Source organism: Enhydra lutris, unplaced genomic scaffold (genome assembly GCF_002288905.1).
Source record: "Enhydra lutris kenyoni isolate GAN:26980312 unplaced genomic scaffold, ASM228890v2 scaffoldscaffold9, whole genome shotgun sequence".
Classification (NCBI taxonomy): domain Eukaryota; kingdom Metazoa; phylum Chordata; class Mammalia; order Carnivora; family Mustelidae; genus Enhydra; species Enhydra lutris.
Window position 1 is genome coordinate 16648328 of NW_019154093.1, and position 20760 is coordinate 16669087.

General features: G+C 41.4%; 1 protein-coding gene across 2 annotated transcripts in view; it reads right to left on the reverse strand.

The window, feature by feature from the left end:
- The window catches only part of LOC111143348 (ATP synthase mitochondrial F1 complex assembly factor 1), a 31041-nt gene extending 11348 nt beyond the window's left edge, over positions 1 to 19693 (reverse strand). The window contains exons 1-7 of one of the 2 annotated variants that reach the window (XM_022497027.1): positions 19406 to 19693; positions 15987 to 16095; positions 11360 to 11410; positions 10691 to 10753; positions 7229 to 7279; positions 6045 to 6092; positions 1161 to 1256 (exon numbers count right to left, since the gene is read on the reverse strand). In XM_022497027.1, coding sequence (XP_022352735.1) covers positions 1161 to 1256; positions 6045 to 6092; positions 7229 to 7279; positions 10691 to 10753; positions 11360 to 11410; positions 15987 to 16095; positions 19406 to 19659 — 672 coding nt within the window. In that variant the 5' untranslated portion in view covers positions 19660 to 19693. The remainder of the gene's footprint in view (positions 1 to 1160; positions 1257 to 6044; positions 6093 to 7228; positions 7280 to 10690; positions 10754 to 11359; positions 11411 to 15986; positions 16096 to 19405) is intronic. The other variant, XM_022497028.1, reaches the window with a different exon arrangement.
- Positions 19694 to 20760: the final 1067 nt, after the last annotated feature.

Genomic DNA, 20760 nt, shown 5'->3' on the forward strand with positions numbered 1-20760 from the left:
CGCCCCTATACTGACCACTTTGATTATAATTACGTTTCTAAATCTTCTTCCCATAGTCATCTATATGAGCTTCAGGAGGTCTCACAGGTCTCTAAGTCCTAGCATTGTCTCTAACACAGTGGCATAAGGGTTCAGTTCACAGAATGGAATCAATCAAATCCAGCTGTGCCACCTATTACCACACTCATCCGCACTAGGGACTAACTGCTCTGAGTCCATACTCTTCTCTATAAATAGCAATAACAACAGTGACTATCTTCGTGGGACATCCGTGAGGATTAAATGACATAATGTATACAAAACACCTGGCACATAGTAAGTATATCAAATGTTGGTTATTACAGGATGTGCCCAATAAATGTTATTTTATAATTCACCCAATAATCAAGTAAAAACTGCTCCCTCATTCTGCCTTTTCCTTTTTTTCCTCCTCCCCCCCTTTTTTTTAAACAAACGTAATACAATTTTAGGATACAATCACATGGGATACAGTCATGAGCAAACACTCATTCTATTTTGCATTTCCTTAACTCCAACCTTCAAAGCCATTGAAACATATACTTGGTTTTTTTTTTGTTGTTTTTTTTTTTTTTTTTGCAATGTGGCCTCCAAATATAGAATGTCAATCCTAGTTCTGATCTGATTTAAAATACTGACTTTATTTTTAAAAGCTGCAAATGCTTTGGATTGAACTTAATCCAATATTTGAGAATAAAACAAAGAAAAAAAGAAAGGAAGGAAGCAAACAAAACAACATCTCTGGAATGGAAATGATGCATCTAGCATCTCAAAAAGTGCTGACTCTGTTAATAAAATACAAGTAAAACATGGAGCCTAACTTAGGGTTAAAAAGATAACCATCGTAACTTACCCATGTTTGTTAAGTGAGGCACAAGCAGTAAACGTTATAGAGGTAGGGGGAAGAGACAGGAGAGACCAAATGTGGTCAGAGAATATGTTTCAGGGTCTTTTCCAATTTCTAGGTATTGAGTAGAGCCTAGAAAGCTAGCCCAATATACAAAGTATAACAATTCATCAACACCAAAGCAAATACTGCTGGGAGTTAGTAGATACTCCGTGTCCTCAAGCCTCAGCAAGGGCTTAAAGTCCCACAAAGGAGTAAGCTTCTTTCTTCTAGGGGATGAGCACAAGCCACCTACCTGAATATTTATAAGTGCAGTGAAGTGGAGTTCAGTACCTGTCCACTGTCCTACAAAGAACTCATAACCTTCCCTTCTTGGTAGTGCACAGAGAAACTGTGGGAAAGATAGATGAATAAACACAATCATTTGCTCCATATCCAACTGCCTGTATCATTTACTCCATTTTTTTCACTATTGGTTTTTTTTTTTTTTAAAGATTTTTTAAATTTATTTATTTGACAGAGAGAGATCACAAGTAGGCAGAGAGGCAGGCAGAGAGAGAGGAAGGGAAGCAGGCTTCCTGCTGAGCAGCGAGCCCGATGCGGGACTCGATCCCAGGACCCTGGGATCATGACCTGAGCTGAAGGCAGCGGCCCAACCCACTGAGCCACCCAGGTGCCCTCACTATTGGTTTTTAAACATTTTTTTAAATTATGAAATTCGTAAGTGACAATTTAACAAATACTCATAAACTTCCCAACCTACCTAAGAAAGCAAGCATTAGAGATCTAACTGAAGCTTTCTCTGTAACCCATTCTAATCCCATTCCAGAGTAACATTTATCCTGCATTTGGTGTCTGTCATTCCCTTTCAGGTTTTTATACTTTAAATGTACACACACACATGCATATCTATACATAAGAACTACTACATGTTTAAAAACTTAAATCTTATCAAACTATATGTCCATTTTGCAACTTGATTTTTTCACTCCACATTACACTTTAGAGATTCATCTATGTTGATGAATACAACTCAAATTCATTAATTTTCATTGCTGTATGGAATTCTATAGAAATTTACCACAACTTATCTATTCTATTGATGAACACTTGAGTTTTTGAATTTCTAATCTTTCTAATGCTGCCGAGTTAACTTTTGTTCCAATTATAATTATTTCCTATTCTATCATCTGAGGCTGATACTGGAGCATGGCTGTAAACACAAAGAATGATTAGTTTTACGCTATAATGTTTGGAATTGGGGATGAGTGGTGAAGAGAATGGTGTCAGGACAAAACAAAGTATAATCAGTCTAGTACGCCTTAGTCATGGAGCTGTCTCCTTATGGCCAACCACACAGGCCAGATTTTATTTTATCTATTTTATTTTTCTTAGATGATATTAGATATTTTATCTATTTTATTTTTAGATGATATAATCTCAGTGCCTAGCTAACATATAACTGATTTGATTTCTGTTGCTCCTGGTACAGTGCATTTTCTAGAAGTTTCTATAAATGGAACCAAAGAATCTAAACTTCTTTTGGGTATGATATCTTTCATTTAGTTTAATTTTTCATGATCTTTCCATGGTATTTCATGTATCAATAGTTCATTCTTCTTATAGCTGAATATTATTCTACTTTATAGGTCTATGTACACACAATCCCTCGCCCCCTACAGTATCTTTATATACCTGTGATAGATATCTTTTAGTATTTGGTTATTACAAATAAAGCTGCTATGAACATTTGTGTTATATGAACATATGCTTTCAATTCTTGGGAAATATCTAGGGAGTAGAATAACTAGGTGGTATGGCAGGTATATGCTTAACTTTTAAAGAAACTGTCATTCTGTTTTCTAAGATGCTTATACTGTTTTACATTATTCTATCAGCAGTATATGAGAGTTCCAGTTCTTTCATACTCTCACCAACACTTAGTACAGTCAGTCTTTTTAGTTCTAGTCATTTTAGTGGTATCTCACTGTGGTTTTAATTTGTAATTTGCATTGTGACTAATAATATTGAGCATCTTTTCAGGTGCTTATCTGCCATTCCACTTGACTGGCAAATTGTCTCAGTCTTTTGCTCATTTTTTAATTGGGTTGCCTATCTTAAGTTTTAAGAGTTTTTAATATATTCTAGATACAAGTCACTCACCAATATGTGTCTTGTAAATATCTTCTCCCAGTCTGTGGGTTGTCTTTTCGTTTTCTTAACAGTGTATTTTGCAAAGTAGAAAATTTTATTTTTTATTTATTGTGGTAAATAAAATAAATAAATATATAAAATTTATAAAATATATAAAAATAAATAAAATAACATTAAAAGTATCATTTTAACTTTTTTTTTTTTAAAGATTTTATTTATTTATTTGACAAAGAGAGAGACAGTGAGAAAGGGAACACAAGCAGGGGGAATGGGCAGAGGGAGAAGCAGGCTTCCCACCAAGCAGGGAGACCGATGTAGGGCTCAATCCCAGGACCCTAGGATCATGACCCGAGCTGAAGACAGCCGCCCAATGACTGAGCCACACAGGCACCCCATCATTTTAACTATTCTTAAATGTACAATTCAGTGGCATTAAGTATATTCATGTTGCTATGCAAACATCACCATCATCCATCTCCAAAACTTGTAATCTTCCTAAACTGAAATTCCAACCCATTAAACGATAACTCCTCATTCCCGTTTCCCCCATTCCCTGGCAGCCCTCAATCTTTCTTTCTTTCTTTTTTTTTTTTTATCATTCTACTTTCTGTCCATTAGTTTGACTATTCTAGGTACCTACACCTATTCTAGATATGTAAGTGGAATCATACAATATTTGTCCTTTTGCATCTGGCATATTTTACTTAGTATAATGTCTTCAAGGTTCATCTATGCTGTAGCATGTGTCAGAATTTCCTTCCTTTTTAAGGCTGAACATTCTATTGGGTGTATATACCACATTTTGTTATTTCATCTATCAGTGGATACTCGGGTTTCTTCCATCTTTTGACAATTGTGACTAATGCTGCTATAAACATAAGAATACAAATAGAATATTTTAATTTTGATGAAATCTAATTTACTAATTTTGATTTTTTTTATAGTTTGTGTTTTTTGTGATATATTTAAGAAATCTTTGCCTGAGATCACTAACATAAGATAGTATTTTGTAGAAGTTCCATTTATATCTATGATCTATTTTGAATTAATTTTTGGATACAGTATGAGGTAAGATTAGAGGTTCATTTTTTACATATGGATATCCAAATTGGAGAGATTATCCTTTCCCCATTTAATTACCTTGGCACCTTTATTAACAAATAACTGACTATACATGTTGGTCTATTTCTGGATTTTTTGTTCTGTTCTATTGATCTATATAGGTCATCTTTTTAAAAAAATTTTATTTATTTATTTATTTATTTATTTTTAATTTTAATTTTAATTTATTTTTTTTAAGATTTTATTTATTTATTTGTCAGAGAGAGTGAGCACAGGCAGAGAGAGTGGCAGGCAGAGGCAGAGGGAGAAGCAGGCTTCCTGCTGAGCAAGGAGCCCGATGTGGGACTTGATCCCAGGATGCTGGGATCATAACCTGAGCCGAAGGCAGCTGCTTAACCAACTGAGCCACCCAGGTGTCCCTTTGTTTTTAATTTTTCAAGACTTCATTTATTTATTTGACAGACAGAGATCACAAATACGCAGAGGCAGGCAGAGAGAGAGGGGGAAGCAGGCTCCCTGCTGAGCAGAAAGCCTGATGAGGGGCTTGATCCCAGGACCCCGAGATCATGACCTGAGTCGAAGGCGGAGGCTTAACCCACTGAGCCATCCAGGCGCCCCATAGGTCTATCTTTATGCCAATATTTTCATTATTGCAGCTTTATTTTTTTTAAAGATTTTATTTATTTATTTGAGAGAGAGCACAGAGGGGAGGGAGTAAGAGAATCAGACTCCCCACTGAGCAGAGAGCCAGACGCTAGGCTCAATCCCAGGACCCCAGGATCATGACCTGAGCCAAAGGTAGACACTCAACTGACTGAGTCACCCAGGCACCCCTGTAGCTTTATAATAAGCCTTGAAATCATGAAATGTAAGTCCTCTAATTTATGTTTTTTTTTTTTTTCAAAATTATTTTGGGGCAACTCCCTTGGGTCCCCTACCTCTTTGGGAGCTTTGTACTATCACTCAAAAACTTTGCTTCACTATCACTCAATAAACCTTGGTTTCTTGCCCACCAAAACCAAAAACAAACCTGTTTCGTTAATCTAGGTCCTTTGGATATCCAAATGTATATTTTTTTAAAATGGCTTGTCATTTTCTTTAAGGTTTTTTTTTTTTTTTCTTAATTTGAGAGAGAGAGAGAGAGAGAAAGAGAGAGCATGAGAGGGGAGAGGGGCAGAGGAAGAAGCAGACTCTCTGCTGAGCAGGAAGCCTGATGCAGGACTTGATCCCGGGACTCTAAGATCATGACCAGAGCAAAGGCAGCTGCTTAACCAACTGAGCCACTGAAGCACCCCTATCCTATCAATTTCTTTAAAGAAAAAAAAACCTACTGGGATTTTGACTGGGATATTTACTCTAGAGATCAACTTGGGGAGAAACGATGACAATACTGAATCATCCAATCCACCATCACAGTCCACCTCTCCATTTACTTAGATGCTTTTTAATTTCTCTCAGCAATGTTAGGAAAATCTTTCTGAAAATCCTAGAAATTATTACTGACATCAAATCAGATGGTCCACCTCACCAATTCCTTTTCCCTTGGGTCTTCTGGCAGCTCATGACTCCAACAATATCATAATTCCTTATGCACACATAGGCAGAATAGCATGGCCAAAAAGGAAAAGACGTTGGCAGTAAAACAGAACTTAAAGGAGGGTGAAAATGCGAAGGGCTCAGGTGTTGCCTCCCATGTTCACTTTTACTGACAGAGATCCAAATCAGAAAGGGCTGCGCTGTGTCAGAGAGCTAAAAAGCCTGAGCCACCTACTGGGACAAACCCACATGATTCCTTACAGCTGAAAATCTCACTTACGGAGTCCAGTCAACACGTGAGCATCTTTGTTAAATAAACAGAGTGCTACACCACATGAGACAGGATGGATTACGAAAGGGTAGGTCAGAAAACATCCTTGTTTGGCAGCACTGATAAGCAATCCTCATCTGGTCACTGGAAACTTACTGTTGGACAGGACTGAGCCCGGGACCAGATCAAGTCAAACTTCTCTTTCTGTAGGTTAGAAAAGAATAAAATTCAAAACCAAGAAAATGTAAGGCTGCAATCACATTTAAATTCACCAAGACTTAACTGTAGGATGAAAATATAACTAAAAATATCTCTTACATTCTATCATTTATAAGTCCCTCTTATGACAGAGAGAAAAACCAGGTGTGTGTTTGGCTGCTCAATGTCAGAATTATCCGTGAGAAGTGGATACTCCAAAGCCTCCAGACTCTGTCAGAGACTTCAGGCCACTGAGGCTAAGGGAGAGCCAAGAAGGCCTGTTCAAGCAATGAGTCAGTATTACAGATCTAAAATATCACAAAAAGTGCAGATCCTTTTGGCGGCGGAACATTTCAAGAGCAAGCGTCTGTGTGTGTAAGAGCTGGGGTAGCAGTACTCTCAGAGCAACCACAAGACCCGGCTTTACTTTTCTGTCTCTAAGTTCTCCTCCTTAATCTTGAACTCCTACATGTAAACTCAATGCTTGATGTAAACTTAACCTAAACGACTTCCTCTTCAGGGAAGAACAATTAAAGAACTAGCCAATAACCCAGAATGGCAAATGCTTTCTTATGCAGAAGTTAGTGTGAGGACGTTAACTAGAAGAAGCTAACAGCACCTGACAAACCTCAGTGGTCAAGAGTGGCCAGTGACTATCTCAAAGACAGCAATTTCAAGAAGGGAAAAAAATAAAGAAAATGCCACTTGCTAAGGGAAAATGCCAGAGAAAGCCTAGGAAGAGGCTTTAAAGTCAGCTCAGTAATAGGTCACTTATAGACAAAGGGGAAGAAAGCTATGCTCGAGGCCCTGTCTGAAATTCCAACAGCGTGGCTGGAAAACACCAAAAAGAAGTAAAACACATTTGGCAATTGCTCAGCAACATGAACTTACACCATGCTCCCTTGTCAGAGACTTGAGTCAAAGAGACATTTCTAAACCAGAAAGAGGGAAAACAAGAGCCATAAATATACCATATGGAGCTTCCAATCTTTGGTGCTTAGGGCATAATAAAAACCCTCGGAGCTATAAATGTAAGTTCTCAAGAGGCAATAAATATAGAAAAAGTAAAGACAACTGCCTGCTAAGGTTAGAGCCCTGACCTTCATGCTATAACACTTTCATTTTCCCTCCAAACTACTTACAGGAATAACTGCGTAGACCGTATCTTTTGCTGCAAAATACTGCTGCCAAATCTGTACAAAAAAGAGAGGGTGTCTGTGACTTGTGGGTAATCTTTTCAACCTGTGCCAAGAAACAGTGACAGCTTTCATTGCTCAGAATTAATGTGCTATTTGATAACAAGGAAAAAATCCCAATGTAATGCTTTTATTACTAGTACATGATTACGAAAAAGATTTAATACCATCTACTGTTCTAGATGATTAAACTGTAACTCTTAATAATAAATTCCTGTCAGACAAATGGATTCCATGACCTTGTTAATCATTTCTCTCAAGATGTGCCTGTATGCAACAGACATGTTCTTTTCTCATATCTTCTCTTTTTCTCCCCAAAACCCATATTCCCCAGCCCACTGTGGGCTTCTCAGACAGCCAGGACATCAGTCATTCAGAACCCAGTGTCTGGAGTCAGGCTGACCTGGATGCAAATCCCAGCTCCAATCATTTGCTGGCCATGCTACTTAGGGCCAATTACTGAAAATACTAAATAACATAATACTAAACAACATAATCATCAGTAAAACAGCAATAATATCAATCTAACAGGATTATTGTGAGGACTAGTATGTTTGTGCTTAGCACGAGAGCATTACAGTGCAAACCACAGCCAAGGTGCTCTGAGGGCAACAAAGACGCACTTAACGCAAGTTCGAAAATGAATGGCAGAGGAGGGGACACTTGAACTGTATCCTCAAGAATGATCAGGAGTTAGCTCGGTGAACAAGGAGGCTAGGAAGATGAACAGGTAGGATAGAAGACACACATCTTAAGTAAAGAATGACAGCATTAGCAAAGGCACAGAAGTCAGGGAGGCATCACAGCCAAGGTGACACCAGAGTGAGCTTTTGAAGAAGAGGGCCATCCTCTTCAGAGATGCTCTGCTTTGCCAACATTTTCAATAAGAATGGGGGGGGGGCTAAGTGAAGATACTAATCAAAGTATAATCTAACTAACACAGGATACAGAAGGACTATTACCTCCCAGGACCTGAGCAAACCACTATCAGTGCAGCCCAAGGTTGTTTTCCCATTTTTTTTTTTTTTAACATGTCAGATAGTCTTTTCATTTTAATGACAGCATATCCTGCTATTTTTATTTAATCTATATTAGTAGATAGTTCATGAATCAACAATGAAATTTTATAGACAGATAGATGTTTCCTAACATAACTGACCTTGGTTACTCAAAATTATTTTAACAAACACAAACTTATGTTTAAAATTATAGGTCTGCATGATATTCATCACATGATCAAGGCTCCTGGGCCTGGCTTCTCTCTCTCTCCCCTGAAAAACATGGTTGGTGTCCGCTTTCTATTGGCATCTCTTCCCAAAGACACAGTTTGAGACTTTGCATAAGCCTCTATTAACACACATTAGAACCCTATGCTGTTCTTGTCTGTTTCTGTCTCTGTCCTTCTACTGGGCTAAAACTCTTTGAGAGTAGGGGATTCTCTCATTTATTTCCATGTCTGGCATACAACCTGGTATTTAGTAGATATTCAATAAATGCTTCCGCTGATACAAATGACACACAGCACCCAAAGGAAACTCATGGCAATTGGCACAACTTTCCATAGGGGAATAGGATGCAGAGTCAAAGAGACATGGGTTTGAGTCCCAGTTCTACCCTAAGCTACTTAATCTCTTTAAATTTGTTTTTTACAACCAAGTAAAAAAATTTTTTTACAACCAAGTAAAAAAATTTGTTTTTTAAATTTGGTTTTTTTACAACCAAGTTTCCTTGGTTGTAAACTGTAAATAATAGCACCTGCACTTCAAGACAGTTATGAGACTTTAATGAAATAGGGCATATGAAGCACTTAGTACCTGGCACACAGTCTACTGCTTTATTATTTTGATTTTCTCAATATACCTAAAATAATTCATGGAATTACAAGAAAAGCCAATAAATAGCTTATAATAGTCTAATTAGAGAGAAAAGGATCACAGATATGAAAATGTAAACAGCAGTGCAAATCAAGGTGTATGGAATAATCAAACAGGTAGGACAGATCATAAGTGCTCTGAAGGAAGGTGTCCAGAAAGCTCCCTGAAGAAGGTCCTATAATAACAAAGGACTCTGAATGGCAAGCAAAGGAATACAGGAAGTCACTGAACATTTGCAAGCAGGTCACTGACATAATATTTATTTTTACTCATTTACTTAAAAACAAAAATGTAGCACTTACTGTGTGCCATGCACTGTTCTATGTGCTTTACAAATATGAACTCATTTAATTCTCCAAAGAACTCTACAAGTAAGTACTATCATTACTATTATGAGATAAGTACTATTTTTTTTAAAGATTTTATTTATTTATTTGACAGAGAGAGAGAGATCACAAGTAGGCAGAGAGGCAGGCAGAGAACTGTTCTGCTGAGCAAAGAGCCTGATGTGGGGCTTGATCCCAGGACCCTGAGATCATGACCTGAGCTGAAGGCAGAGGCTTAACCCACTGAGCCACCCAGGTGCCCCAAGATAAGTACTATTAATACTACTATTAGTTTTATTATCTCCACTTTACAGAGAGAAACTAAGGCTCAGACAGGTTAGAGTTAGCGTTATAACTTATCAAAGTTATTAACGTAGTAAGTGGCAGAGCTAGGACTTAAAACTCGTGGCTTGGCTCTTGAGTCTCTGAGTCTTGGTTTCTTTTTTTTTTTTTTTTTTTTTGTTAAAGATTTAATTTATTTATTTCACACAGAGAGAGAGGACACAAACATGGGGAGTGGGAGAGGGAGAACCAGCAGGTGCTCAACTGACTGAGCCACCCAGGCCCCCTAGAGTCTGTGTTCTTAACGAATACACTATGCTTTTTCATAATGAAAGCAGAACTTTAAGAGCATTCAACTGGCAAGGCTATGAGAGGTGGAGAAGCAGGGAGGAATAAGAGCAGGGAAACCTAATTAGGTAGTACAGTACGCCAAGAACACAGTACTGACGATTTTAAATAAAATGTGGGCAACAGGGTTGGGGGCGCCTTGGTGGCTCACTCATTAAGCGTCTACCTTCAGCTCAGGTCATGATCCCAGGGTCCTGGGATCAAGCTCCGCATCAGGCTCCCTGCTCAGCAGGAAGCCCACTTCTCCTTCTCCCACTCGCCCTGCTTGTGTTCCCTCTCTCACTGTGTCTCTCTCTCTGTCAAATAATAAATAAAATCCTAAAAAAAAAGATGTGGGCAACGGTAATGAAAGAGAAGGGGGTAATATGAGTTGATTAGACATATAGGAGTAAAATCAAGAAAGGTTAAGTTTTCTTCTGCCATTTTGTTTCACGTAATTGATCACTTTTGCTTTCTATGACCACCTTTTATTTTGGCTAGAAAGAGGGGTCAAGAAATATATGCTCCTTTCTCCTTTCAGATTTGGCTTAGAGAGCACACATTTTCATAAAGTATGCAAGCCCATTTTCATTCATTACCTGTCTTATTTCTTCTGCAGTTTTGTCTTTCACCATCTCAATGTTAAAGATTGAACTGAGAGTCTGAATGAGAAAACAAAAGGCAATTAACATCCACAATTAAAAAAATAAAACAGTTTAGCTACCTGTAAGCCTTGTGGGAAGCGACAGATCGGGACAGTGGAGCCGATCTTCAGTAAGTACAGAGTGTGTATAACAAAACCTGCATGCTCAGAGAAGTGAACCTTTAAGCCCAGGCAGGTTTTCACAGTCCTATTCCTGGGGGGTATATATAAGTACTTTCCAAATGCTTTACCCTCACTGATGAGCACTATAGCATTTTGCAGCTGGTAAGAAGAGAAAATCTGGTTGTCACCTTTAACTGCTATTCTACTGGGGTGGCTCCTTATTTGCAAATTAAATGCGTAAACATATTTTGATTTTTAAAAACTACTTCCTATAGAAAGAAAGCATATGACTAGGATTTCCTTCATATTTCCTCTAGCACCCTCAGGACCCACACTATGCCAGAAATTATATCAAGGACATAAAAAGTCACAGAAATATTTTTCATCTCCACAGTTGGAAAAAAATCACAAAATCACTGAACCACAGTAAGTATGTTCAAATCTGCAGCCTCCTGTTATATATATTCCATATGACTTCAGACTTAGATCTTTAGAAACCTACCTTGCCCTTAGTGAATCCTCTGCTCACAGGATGTTTCCCCAGGGCGTCTGTCTGAAATACATGATGAGACAGGATATTTATCTGTACACATTACTCATAAGAAAAAGACCATCATGCTGGGTGAGGTGCACAATATCTCATTTAGTAATCTGACACTTAAAACCTCACTTTTCTCCATTCTATATAGTAACTGTACACACTGTTCTATGAGTTATCGTTTGGAGACAGCTTTTCTATGACTAAGCTTTTGAGATAGAGAGATGAGAAAAGACTTGTTAGTAGCTACCATCTTCCAGTACATAGAGTCCATTCTGTACCTGCCACTATGGATAATGAGGGATTCCTTCCCAGAATGAGGCCTGCTTGGGTTTCCTGTGCTCTGCTCTCTGATCTGCTCCACAGCGAGCCACAAGGAGGTGAGCAATGGAAAATTGTATTTTCGAAGGCTGTTTCTCATCTGTGACACACTTCTGATGGCAGGCATCCTTACCAGACTAGTCTTTCCAGCACTCACTCTTAATATCCCTCTATTAAATTAGTGATTATTTCTTCTCCTAGTCCACTATCTCTGATAAAGGCCAGGGCCAGGAAATCCTATTATGAGATTGCTGATAACAGGGATGTGTTGTTCTAAGTCTTGCACTTAATTTTTCAGTTCAAGTCCATGCCTTTCAGGAGGAGTACAATCTACACCTGGGATTCCGAGGCTGAGAAACACTGTCTGCATAAAATCTTGTCTTTTGTTACTCTGTGCCTCAAGGAATCCAAACCTTTAATGAAGGATGCCCACAGAACCAGTACCAACAAATTAGGCAAAAGTCCGGTGTAGAAAAAACTGTTGGATATACCATTGTCTTTTTGGTCATACCCATACCCCTATATAGTGGCAGCATCCTAATGTAGTCTGTCCTTCACTCATAAACTTTCCAGAAAAAGAGAACTGATTTCCTTTTCATACCACTCACCTTCAGTTGCACTGTGAAAACAAAACAAATGAAACACTCCATTTGCACAGCTGCCTTCACCTTTTTTTTTAAATTTCTTTCCAGCATAACAGTATTCATTGTTTTTGCACCACACCCAGTGCTCCATGCAATCCATGCCAATACCCACCACTTGGATCCCCCAACCTCCCACCCCCCGCCCCTTCAAAACCCTCAGATTGTTTTTCAGAGTCCATAGTCTCTCATGGTTCACCTCCCCTTCCAATTTCCCTCAACTCCCTTCTCCTCTCCACTTCCCCTTGTCCTCCATGCTATTTGTTATGCTCCACAAATAAGTGAAACCATATGATAATTGACTCTTTCTGCTTGACTTATTTCACTCAGCATAATCTCTTCCAGTCCCGTCCATGTTGCTACAAAGGTTGGGTATTCATCCTTTCTGATGGAGGCATAATACTCCATAGTGTATGTGGACCACATCTTCCTTATCCATTCGTCCGTTGAAGGGCATCTTTGTTCTTCCCACAGTTTGGCGACCGTGGCCATTGCTGCTATAAACATTGGGGAACAGATGGCCCTTCTTTTCACTACATCTGTATCTTTGGGGTAAATACCCAGTAGTGCAATTGCAGGGTCATAGGGAAGCTCTATTTTTAATTTCTTGAGGAATCTCCACACTGTTCTCCAAACTGGCTGCACCAACTTGCATTCCCACCAACAGTGTAAGAGGGTTCCCCTTTCTCCACATCCCCTCCAACACACGTTGTTTCCTGTCTTGCTAATTTTGGCCATTCTAACTGGTGTAAGGTGGTATCTCAATGTGGTTTTAATTTGAATCTCCCTGATGGCTAGTGATGATGAGCATTTTTTCATGTGTCTGATAGCCATTTGTATGTCTTCATTGGAGAAGTGTTTAATCACCAAGCCTGGTATATTCTTTTCCCACAGTGTCCCTCCAATCCATTCTTTATTTCCATTTGTACTTTCAGAAATAACAAATTTAAGCTCCAAGTATAAGCTTATTGCATTTTATTTTAAATTAAGACATTACTTAAGAGAAACCATTATTTTATGTATCAGAAAATAATGCCAACTAAATAATAGCACAATACTGTCATATCACCTCAATTTTAAGACAATTCTGGAGATGTTAAAATGTAAAAAAAAAAAAGTGGGTTTTAGAACCAATGAAATATGGTAATTAAAATTATAGTTGAAGGTATGTGCCGAAAGCCCAAAGAACACTTAATAAAGCATTTATCTTTTTTAAAATTTTATTTACTTATTAGAGAGCGCATAAGCAGGGGGAGTGCCAGAGGGAGAGGGAGAAGCAGACTCCCCACTGAGCAGGAAGCCTAACTTGGGGCTCAATCCTGGGACTCTGGGATCATGACCTGAGCCAAAAGTGTTTCAGACGCTTTAACCAACTAGCTACCCAGCGTCCCTTAATAAAACATTTAAATGGGTACTTTACTACGTCCACGTAGATGCTTTGGAAATCCATGTGGACAACTTTTCTGTTATCACAATAGTTCACTGGATGAGGACATTTGTATTTGTGAGCGGGTAAGCAGTGCCAGGAGCTGCAATCTTGTAAAGGAATTCCACATAGTGAAGAATTTTCCCTCACTCTGCTCTTTTCAGTGTCTAGCCAGATGTCCTCATAAGTGAAAAACCTTTTTATAATTACCTGGGTCTAGACTCTAACCTCTGTTTTGCTTTTCCTTTTTCTTCTTTAACATGGCTTTAATAAACACCCGAGTTTTTTACAATCACAACTACTATATAACCTAAAAGGTTGCATATTGTGAAATCTCATGAGGATCACTGATAACACCACTCACAGTTTGGGAGTTTTGCAAAGTAGTAACACAATACCCCTATACCAGTCAGCATTTGCTGCTTACGTATTCATGGTGATTTCACATACAGGTAAGAGCCTCTGATGACTGCATTAAGTTTCACAGCATAATTGTGCTCAAGAATTTATATACTAAAGTTCACTCATAAAAATTTCATTTATATTACTCATTCATTGTAGAAATTTCATATGATCTACCAAATAAGTATTTTATTTAAAAGTTCTTTCCTTGGGACCTCTGGGTGGCTCAGTTGGTAAAGCATCTGACTCGGTTTCAGCTCAGGTCATGACCTATGGGTCGTGAGATCGAGCCACGCATGAGCCCTACATCAGGGCTCCATGCTCAGCAGGGAGTCTGCTTAAAGATTCTCTCTCTCTGCCCTTCCCTCCCTTCTTACCTGTGCTCAATCATGCACACTCTCTTGCACACTCAGGCACACTCTCTCTCAAATAAATAAATAAATAAATCTTAAAAAAAAGTTTTTGAGGTGCCTGGATGGCTCAGTTCGTTAAGTATCTGACTTTGGCTCAGGTCATTATCTTGTGGTCCTGGCATCAAGCCCTGTGTCAGGTTGGGGGGGAATGCTGGGTCTCATGTGGTAGGGAGCCAATGACTCAGAGCAAAGAAAAGGCTTTGTGAGTGGAGTCATTAGCCCCCTTTATCTAGCTAAATAAGAAAGACAATAAGTCATTATTTACCCAAGAGTTGCCATACTTTAAGGTAAATCTTGACTTATGTTTGCATCTTATCATCATGAAAGTGAATTTCTATGCCTTTTTACAAAAGAGGGCAAAGAGCTTTCCCATGTCATATTCAAAGTCTATAATACAGTAATATTCCAAGAGCTACTGATTTGTAACCTTGGCACTGTAAGTGTTTACCACAGGAAATTATGTTTCTTAAAATATTTGTAATAGAGACTTGTTTGTTCACATAAGGTTGTAAACTATGTTTGTGATAGGAGGTTGAATTTGCTCCCCAACCTTATAATGATTAACCCAGTGACTTGCTTTTGCTCTCATGAACTCAACCAGTAATTAAAAGACTGAGTGGATTCTCTTAAAATTTAGAATACTCAAGGCAAAAAAGTTACTGTCCAAATTAAATAAACATCTTTCATTCTAAAACACAATGCAGAATCCCAATTTTCCACTGTATGTTATTTCAGGCCCAAACAGCCCACACCTGGATTACTGCATATCCTTCCTGGTGTCAGCCTTTCCAACTCCAATTTGTTCTGTGTACCACCCTAGGTTAGTACTTTTCAAATCACAGGTTGTGAAATCAATTTCCTGGATTGTGGCCAAAGTTTTTTTAAAAGAAAAAAGAAGTGCACTGCATGTAATAAAAATAAGCATTGTTTTGTAATAGTTCTGCTTCAGTTATAATCACACACATGTATATACTGAACTGCAGTGTAAAATAGATTTCTTACTGCAGATCACTTCGTTTGAAAAGCACTGTATTAGATTTCAACATGCTTCCTCCCAGCTTTGATTCTTGTTTAGGGCGAGTAGCTATTAAGCACTTTTTTGTCTGGAGCTCCAGAGCCCCCTTGCCATGTGTGCTTTGCCTTAACCATTCTACCACACCCGCCAGGAGCATGGACTGTCATTTTCATCCCTCTGTACCTCTACCATGACCACAGTACTTTGCCAGAAAGAGGAGGATACCATTTATGGTTGGAGACTGAGCTGTGTGGAGAGAGGCTACATTCAGTTCATCCAGCTGACCCATCAGTGAGCCCACTCCCAGGATAGGGTTGGGGATGGGGGTGTAGCACACTGGGGAGCCAATACCACAAAGAGGAGCAGGTCTTACCTTCTGTTCTACACATTTGATAAAGTCACCTTGCCTGGAGTGCCCCACTGGCTGCTTCCGAAACTCAATGCGCTTTTCCAGTCGGGATTCAAAAGCAGCTGGGTCAGACCTGATTAAAGGTAAACCAAAAGTGAAAATGTTTGGGACTTTTTGAATTTAGAAATAACAAAGTATCATGTTGTATCTCAGAGAGATACAAGTATCCTCAAGAGAGATACAAGTACCCTCAAGTATCCTCAGAGAGAGAGGACACAAGCATTCAAAGACTGAAGGATTTGCCTATAAATCAAGAAAGTGGAAAAATAAATCCAGTTATTTAATTATTGTTAACCTTCAAGGGGCCTGCATAACATTTTTCTCCTGCAGGTTACTTCTTAGAAGATGAAAACCTTGGTCCCTCAGGTACTAATACTCTGGGTACTTGGAATTCAAATCCTCAAGACGGGAAGGGGACTCTGAAACCATCTCGCTTGGTCATCCTACTCAGGCAGAAATCCAGTAGCCTAGCCGGTGTCAAGCTTTTACATGAACACATCTAGCTCTGGACATCTTCTTCAGCCCATGCAAAGGTTAAACATCTGTTTATTTAGATGCAGGTAATTTAGAGGCATTTTGTAGGAAAAGATTTAGCACCTGAGTTTCTCCCTGACTCTCTCTCCAAAGAACCGGCTCCTGCAGATGAAACATTAGAACTGGTCCTTTATGTCAAAACGAAGCTGGTCTTCCGGCCCAAGTCCAGGTCGGGGCTGCCATCCTTGTTAAGAATTCTTCAGGCTGGGGCGCCTGGGTGGCTCAGAGGGTTAAAGCCTCTGCCTTCGGCTCAGGTCATGATCTCAGGGTCCTGGGATCGAGCCCCGCATCGGGCTCTCTGCTCAGCGGGGAGCCTGCTTCCCTTCCTCTCTCTCTGCCTGCCTCTCTCCCTGCTTGTGATCTCTGTCAGATGAATAAATAAAATCTTAAAAAAAAAAAAAAGAATTCTTCAGGCTGTGTAGCCAATGATGTGATCTTTGGCACTGTACACTTTGGTGAAGACATCACACAGGGATTACAGTTTCTGGGCCATGAGACCTGTAGTGTCACAGGTGCAGTCTGCAGGATCCAAGGACATCCTGATCACTTCTCTGGTGGAGTGATTCCTGGTCAAGGCATTGACCGTACAATGGGGCCCCTCTTTCATAAAAATCAGTTCCAGAAGTGACATTGAACACTATGCCGTTCATGCCATCACATGGGCAGATCTTCTTCCTTCCCTCCACAGCAGGCCAGCAACTCAGTGCAGTCACTCCAGGGGTCCTATCCCATGGGGTGTGGCACCTGCTGGGGCTGAAAATGCCAGGACCAGGGTTAGTGCTGCAAGCATCCACAGTCAAACCTGGGCTGCCATGGTGAGTGGATAGAGAGTGAGGGGTGGCCTAGGCACTGGAGTCTGTGCATTCCCACCTTGGACATCTTTTATTATTAAAATGTTCTGAGCTTAAATCTATTCATCTATATCTTTCACACTCAAGAACAAGAAAAAATGTCCAATCCCTTTTATCTGAGTACTTGGAAATTGTTATTATGACACCCCTGAAAGTTTTCTGTAAGTTAAATTTCCTTAGTTCTTTTGGCCCTTCTTCATACATGTGATTTGTGAGTACTTCCTCACTGTAAACCTGCTCTTTGGACACCCTCCAATTTGTCCACACTCTAGATATAGTGGGCCTGCACCTAGATCAAATATTCCCAATTCACCAATGCAAAGTGTGATGCAAAAATCCAGATACTGGGCTGAAGGGGTGAAGAGGGCATACAGCCTTGTCCTGCTATTGGCTCACACCAAACTTGTGGCTGGTGCTCCAAGGGCCCAGGTTTTAGTGAATGTAGAGAGACTGACAGATGCTACAGCATGAAAACCTTGTGTCGAACACTAAGGAATATGGACATTATCTAGAGTCATTGAGGGTGCTTTGGGATGCTCACTCTTTGAGACAGCAGTGTGTGAAAATATTGATGGGAATGATCTGGTGGGGAAGGAGAATAAAACCAGCCATTCGTTGGTTCATGAGTAGGAATGAGTGGGAACTGTGAAGTATCCAGAGTATAAGTAGACAACTCTCCTAAGATGTAGCCTGTGAAAGGGATCAATGAGAAAAGGCCGGAGGGGAATGTAGGTCAACAAAAGGTTTTAAAGAAGAGAAATCCTTGGGGCGCCTAGGTGGCTCAGTGGGTTGAGCCTCTGCCTTCGGCTCAAGTTATGATCTCAGGGTCCTGGGCTCGAGCCCCACATCAGACTCTTTGCTCAGCGGGGAGCCTGCTTCCCCATCTCCCTCTGCCTACTTGTCATCTCTATATCTCTGTCAAATAAATAAGTAAAATCTTTAAAAAAAAAAAAAAGAAGAGAAATCCTTGAGTATATTTGAATGCTGCTGGAAAGAGGGCAAAAATATTCATTCCTTTATTCTGTCAGTTTTTTCAAAAAGGGAGGAAGGTCACCACAGCAGCAGTGAGACGGACTGGGGTGGAAGAGGGGAAGACTAGCTAGAGGATGACTGTAAGAGTCCAGAAGACGATGGAGAAGTACATTCAGGCCATGGAAGTAGAGATGAGACAGAACTCAAGGAAGTTACGGTATGCAGTTTTTGGTTTCCTTTCTAAGACAACTGCTTGCCTACCCTGCCGGATTCTCTTCAAAGCCACTCTAATTTTCACCTTTAATTTTCTTCACCTCTTTCCACTTTAACTCTTAAGACCCTCTCTTGGTCCCCTTGTACCTACCTCAAGCCTCTTGATCTCCAAGTCCTTTCATCTGGAAGCTGAGGAGTAGTGTTAGAAACCCCGGATTCCAAATCAGATGAATCCCAAGGAGCTGTGTGACCTCTGGCAGGTCTTTGCTGCAGATTCTGTTTCTCCCTCTCAATGAGAGGGTTCAATGGATGATCTGTGACTCCATAAATCTTTGACGCCTTGCTCTCTCCCCCAACCTCCTTTCCTTGTATTCAGGGCTGTAGCTAGAAGCTTAGGAACCCGAGCTCTAGGCCAGGCCTCAGTGACTCAATTATGTGACCTTGAGCAAGTCAAGTCCCTTCTCTAGAAGACTCTATGTTCCCATTTCTATAATCAGGGCAGGTTTCTTGGAACCGTCTACCTCATTAAGGCTGACACAGGACTCCACCTCAGCGTTTTGAGAACTAGAGCACAGACAACTCGGGGAAGAGCCAGGACTTTGCAGAGACTCTCATTTCTGGGACTAGCTGTGTGATGTTAGCAAGTCATCCTGCTTCTCTGAGCCCACAGACAGACACATCACCCACAGAGTGCGGACAGTAACGGAGCCTGCTTCGCAAGGCTGTTCTAAGCACTGAAGGCGTGGGGTCCACCAGAAACGCGGGTCGCGCGCCGCCCCTCCCCGCCCGCCGCTGGCCGGCCGGGGTCCGCACCTGCGCAGCTGCTGGATCTTGTCTCGGTAGCGGTCGTAGAAGGGGTTGGCTTCGAGCTCCGCTCCGACCCCGCTGCCGTCGGCGCCCCCCGCGGGGCCGCCCGAGCCGCGGCGCACCGGGAACACGCGCAGCTGCGCGGGGGACACGAGCCCCAGGCCTAGGGCGCGGGTGCGCACGGCGCACAGCCCCCGGTACAGACCAGCCACCTGCAACACCGCCGGGCCCGCACCACCTGCCGCGGCTACAGCAGCCATGGCCGCCCCCGCCTCCTCCTCCTCCTCCTCCTCCTCCTCCTCCTCCTCCTCCTCCTCCTTCTCCGGCGCGTCGGCCTCAGCCCGCGGCCAGCGCGCCTGTTCCATCGCGCTCCGGGTCCGCCGGGCCCCTGTTCCGGCACCGAGGTTCCGCGCGCGCAAGGTTCCGGGCCCCCCGGGGCGGGGAGGCGGGGAGGCGGGGGCTCGGGGCTAGCGGCTTGGCCACCGGCTCGGCGGGCGGCTCGGGATGCCTCCGCTTGTCTCCTCCCCTCCCCCGCCCCAAGTCTGCCCCGATCCACGCCCTCCCGCTCGGATCCAGCAGTCTCCGCGCTCCCTCTCCTCCGGAAAAGCCGCTCGGATCTGCTGCCTTGCAGATTTCTCTTGACGCTCGCCGGCAGTTGTTGTCTGTCCTTCAGCATCCAAGCCCCTTTCCTCAACTATAATCACAGTAGCAGCTTCTCTTTCCTGGGTGTTTCTTTGTGCAGGACACCATCTGCTTCATATCCTGTGAGGCAGGCCTTTTCTGTTTTTTTTTTTTGTTTTGTTTTGTTTTGTTTTGTTTTTTACAGATGCAGAAACTGAGGCTGAGAGTCATTAAGAGACTTGCCCATGTTCTACCCAAGGACTGAACTCTTTGCAAGATGCCAGCTGCCTCCAAAGCCTTGTCTCCCTCTGCCTTGACCTCGAGCCAAACCTCCTCTCCAAAGAGACACCTGTGTCTGTCTCTAACAAGTATTGATTTGGGCTGTTTTTGATCCTTGTAATGCTCTTTTTTCTCCCTCTCTGTTGACCCAATACCACCATCTTCTTCATCCCCTTGAACCAAGTGGTAGTTCCTGGGGTCAGACACAGTGACATCAACATCTCTGTATCTTTCTCCCAGGACAGGGCCAGGCCTGGAGCAAGCCCACTACAATGGCACGATCAGTTTGCCTTTTTGGAAGTCCTTCCTGTCTGGGTCTTACCTTGTAGAAACCCCTCATGAATGGTGGACTCCTCCGGGGCAGGAACAGAGCGCCTTCGACTTTTCTCAGTCCAGCCTGCACTCATAGAGATTGGCCCTAGGCCCTGGCCTGTGCTAGTAGTAGTGTGGTGGACTCGAGA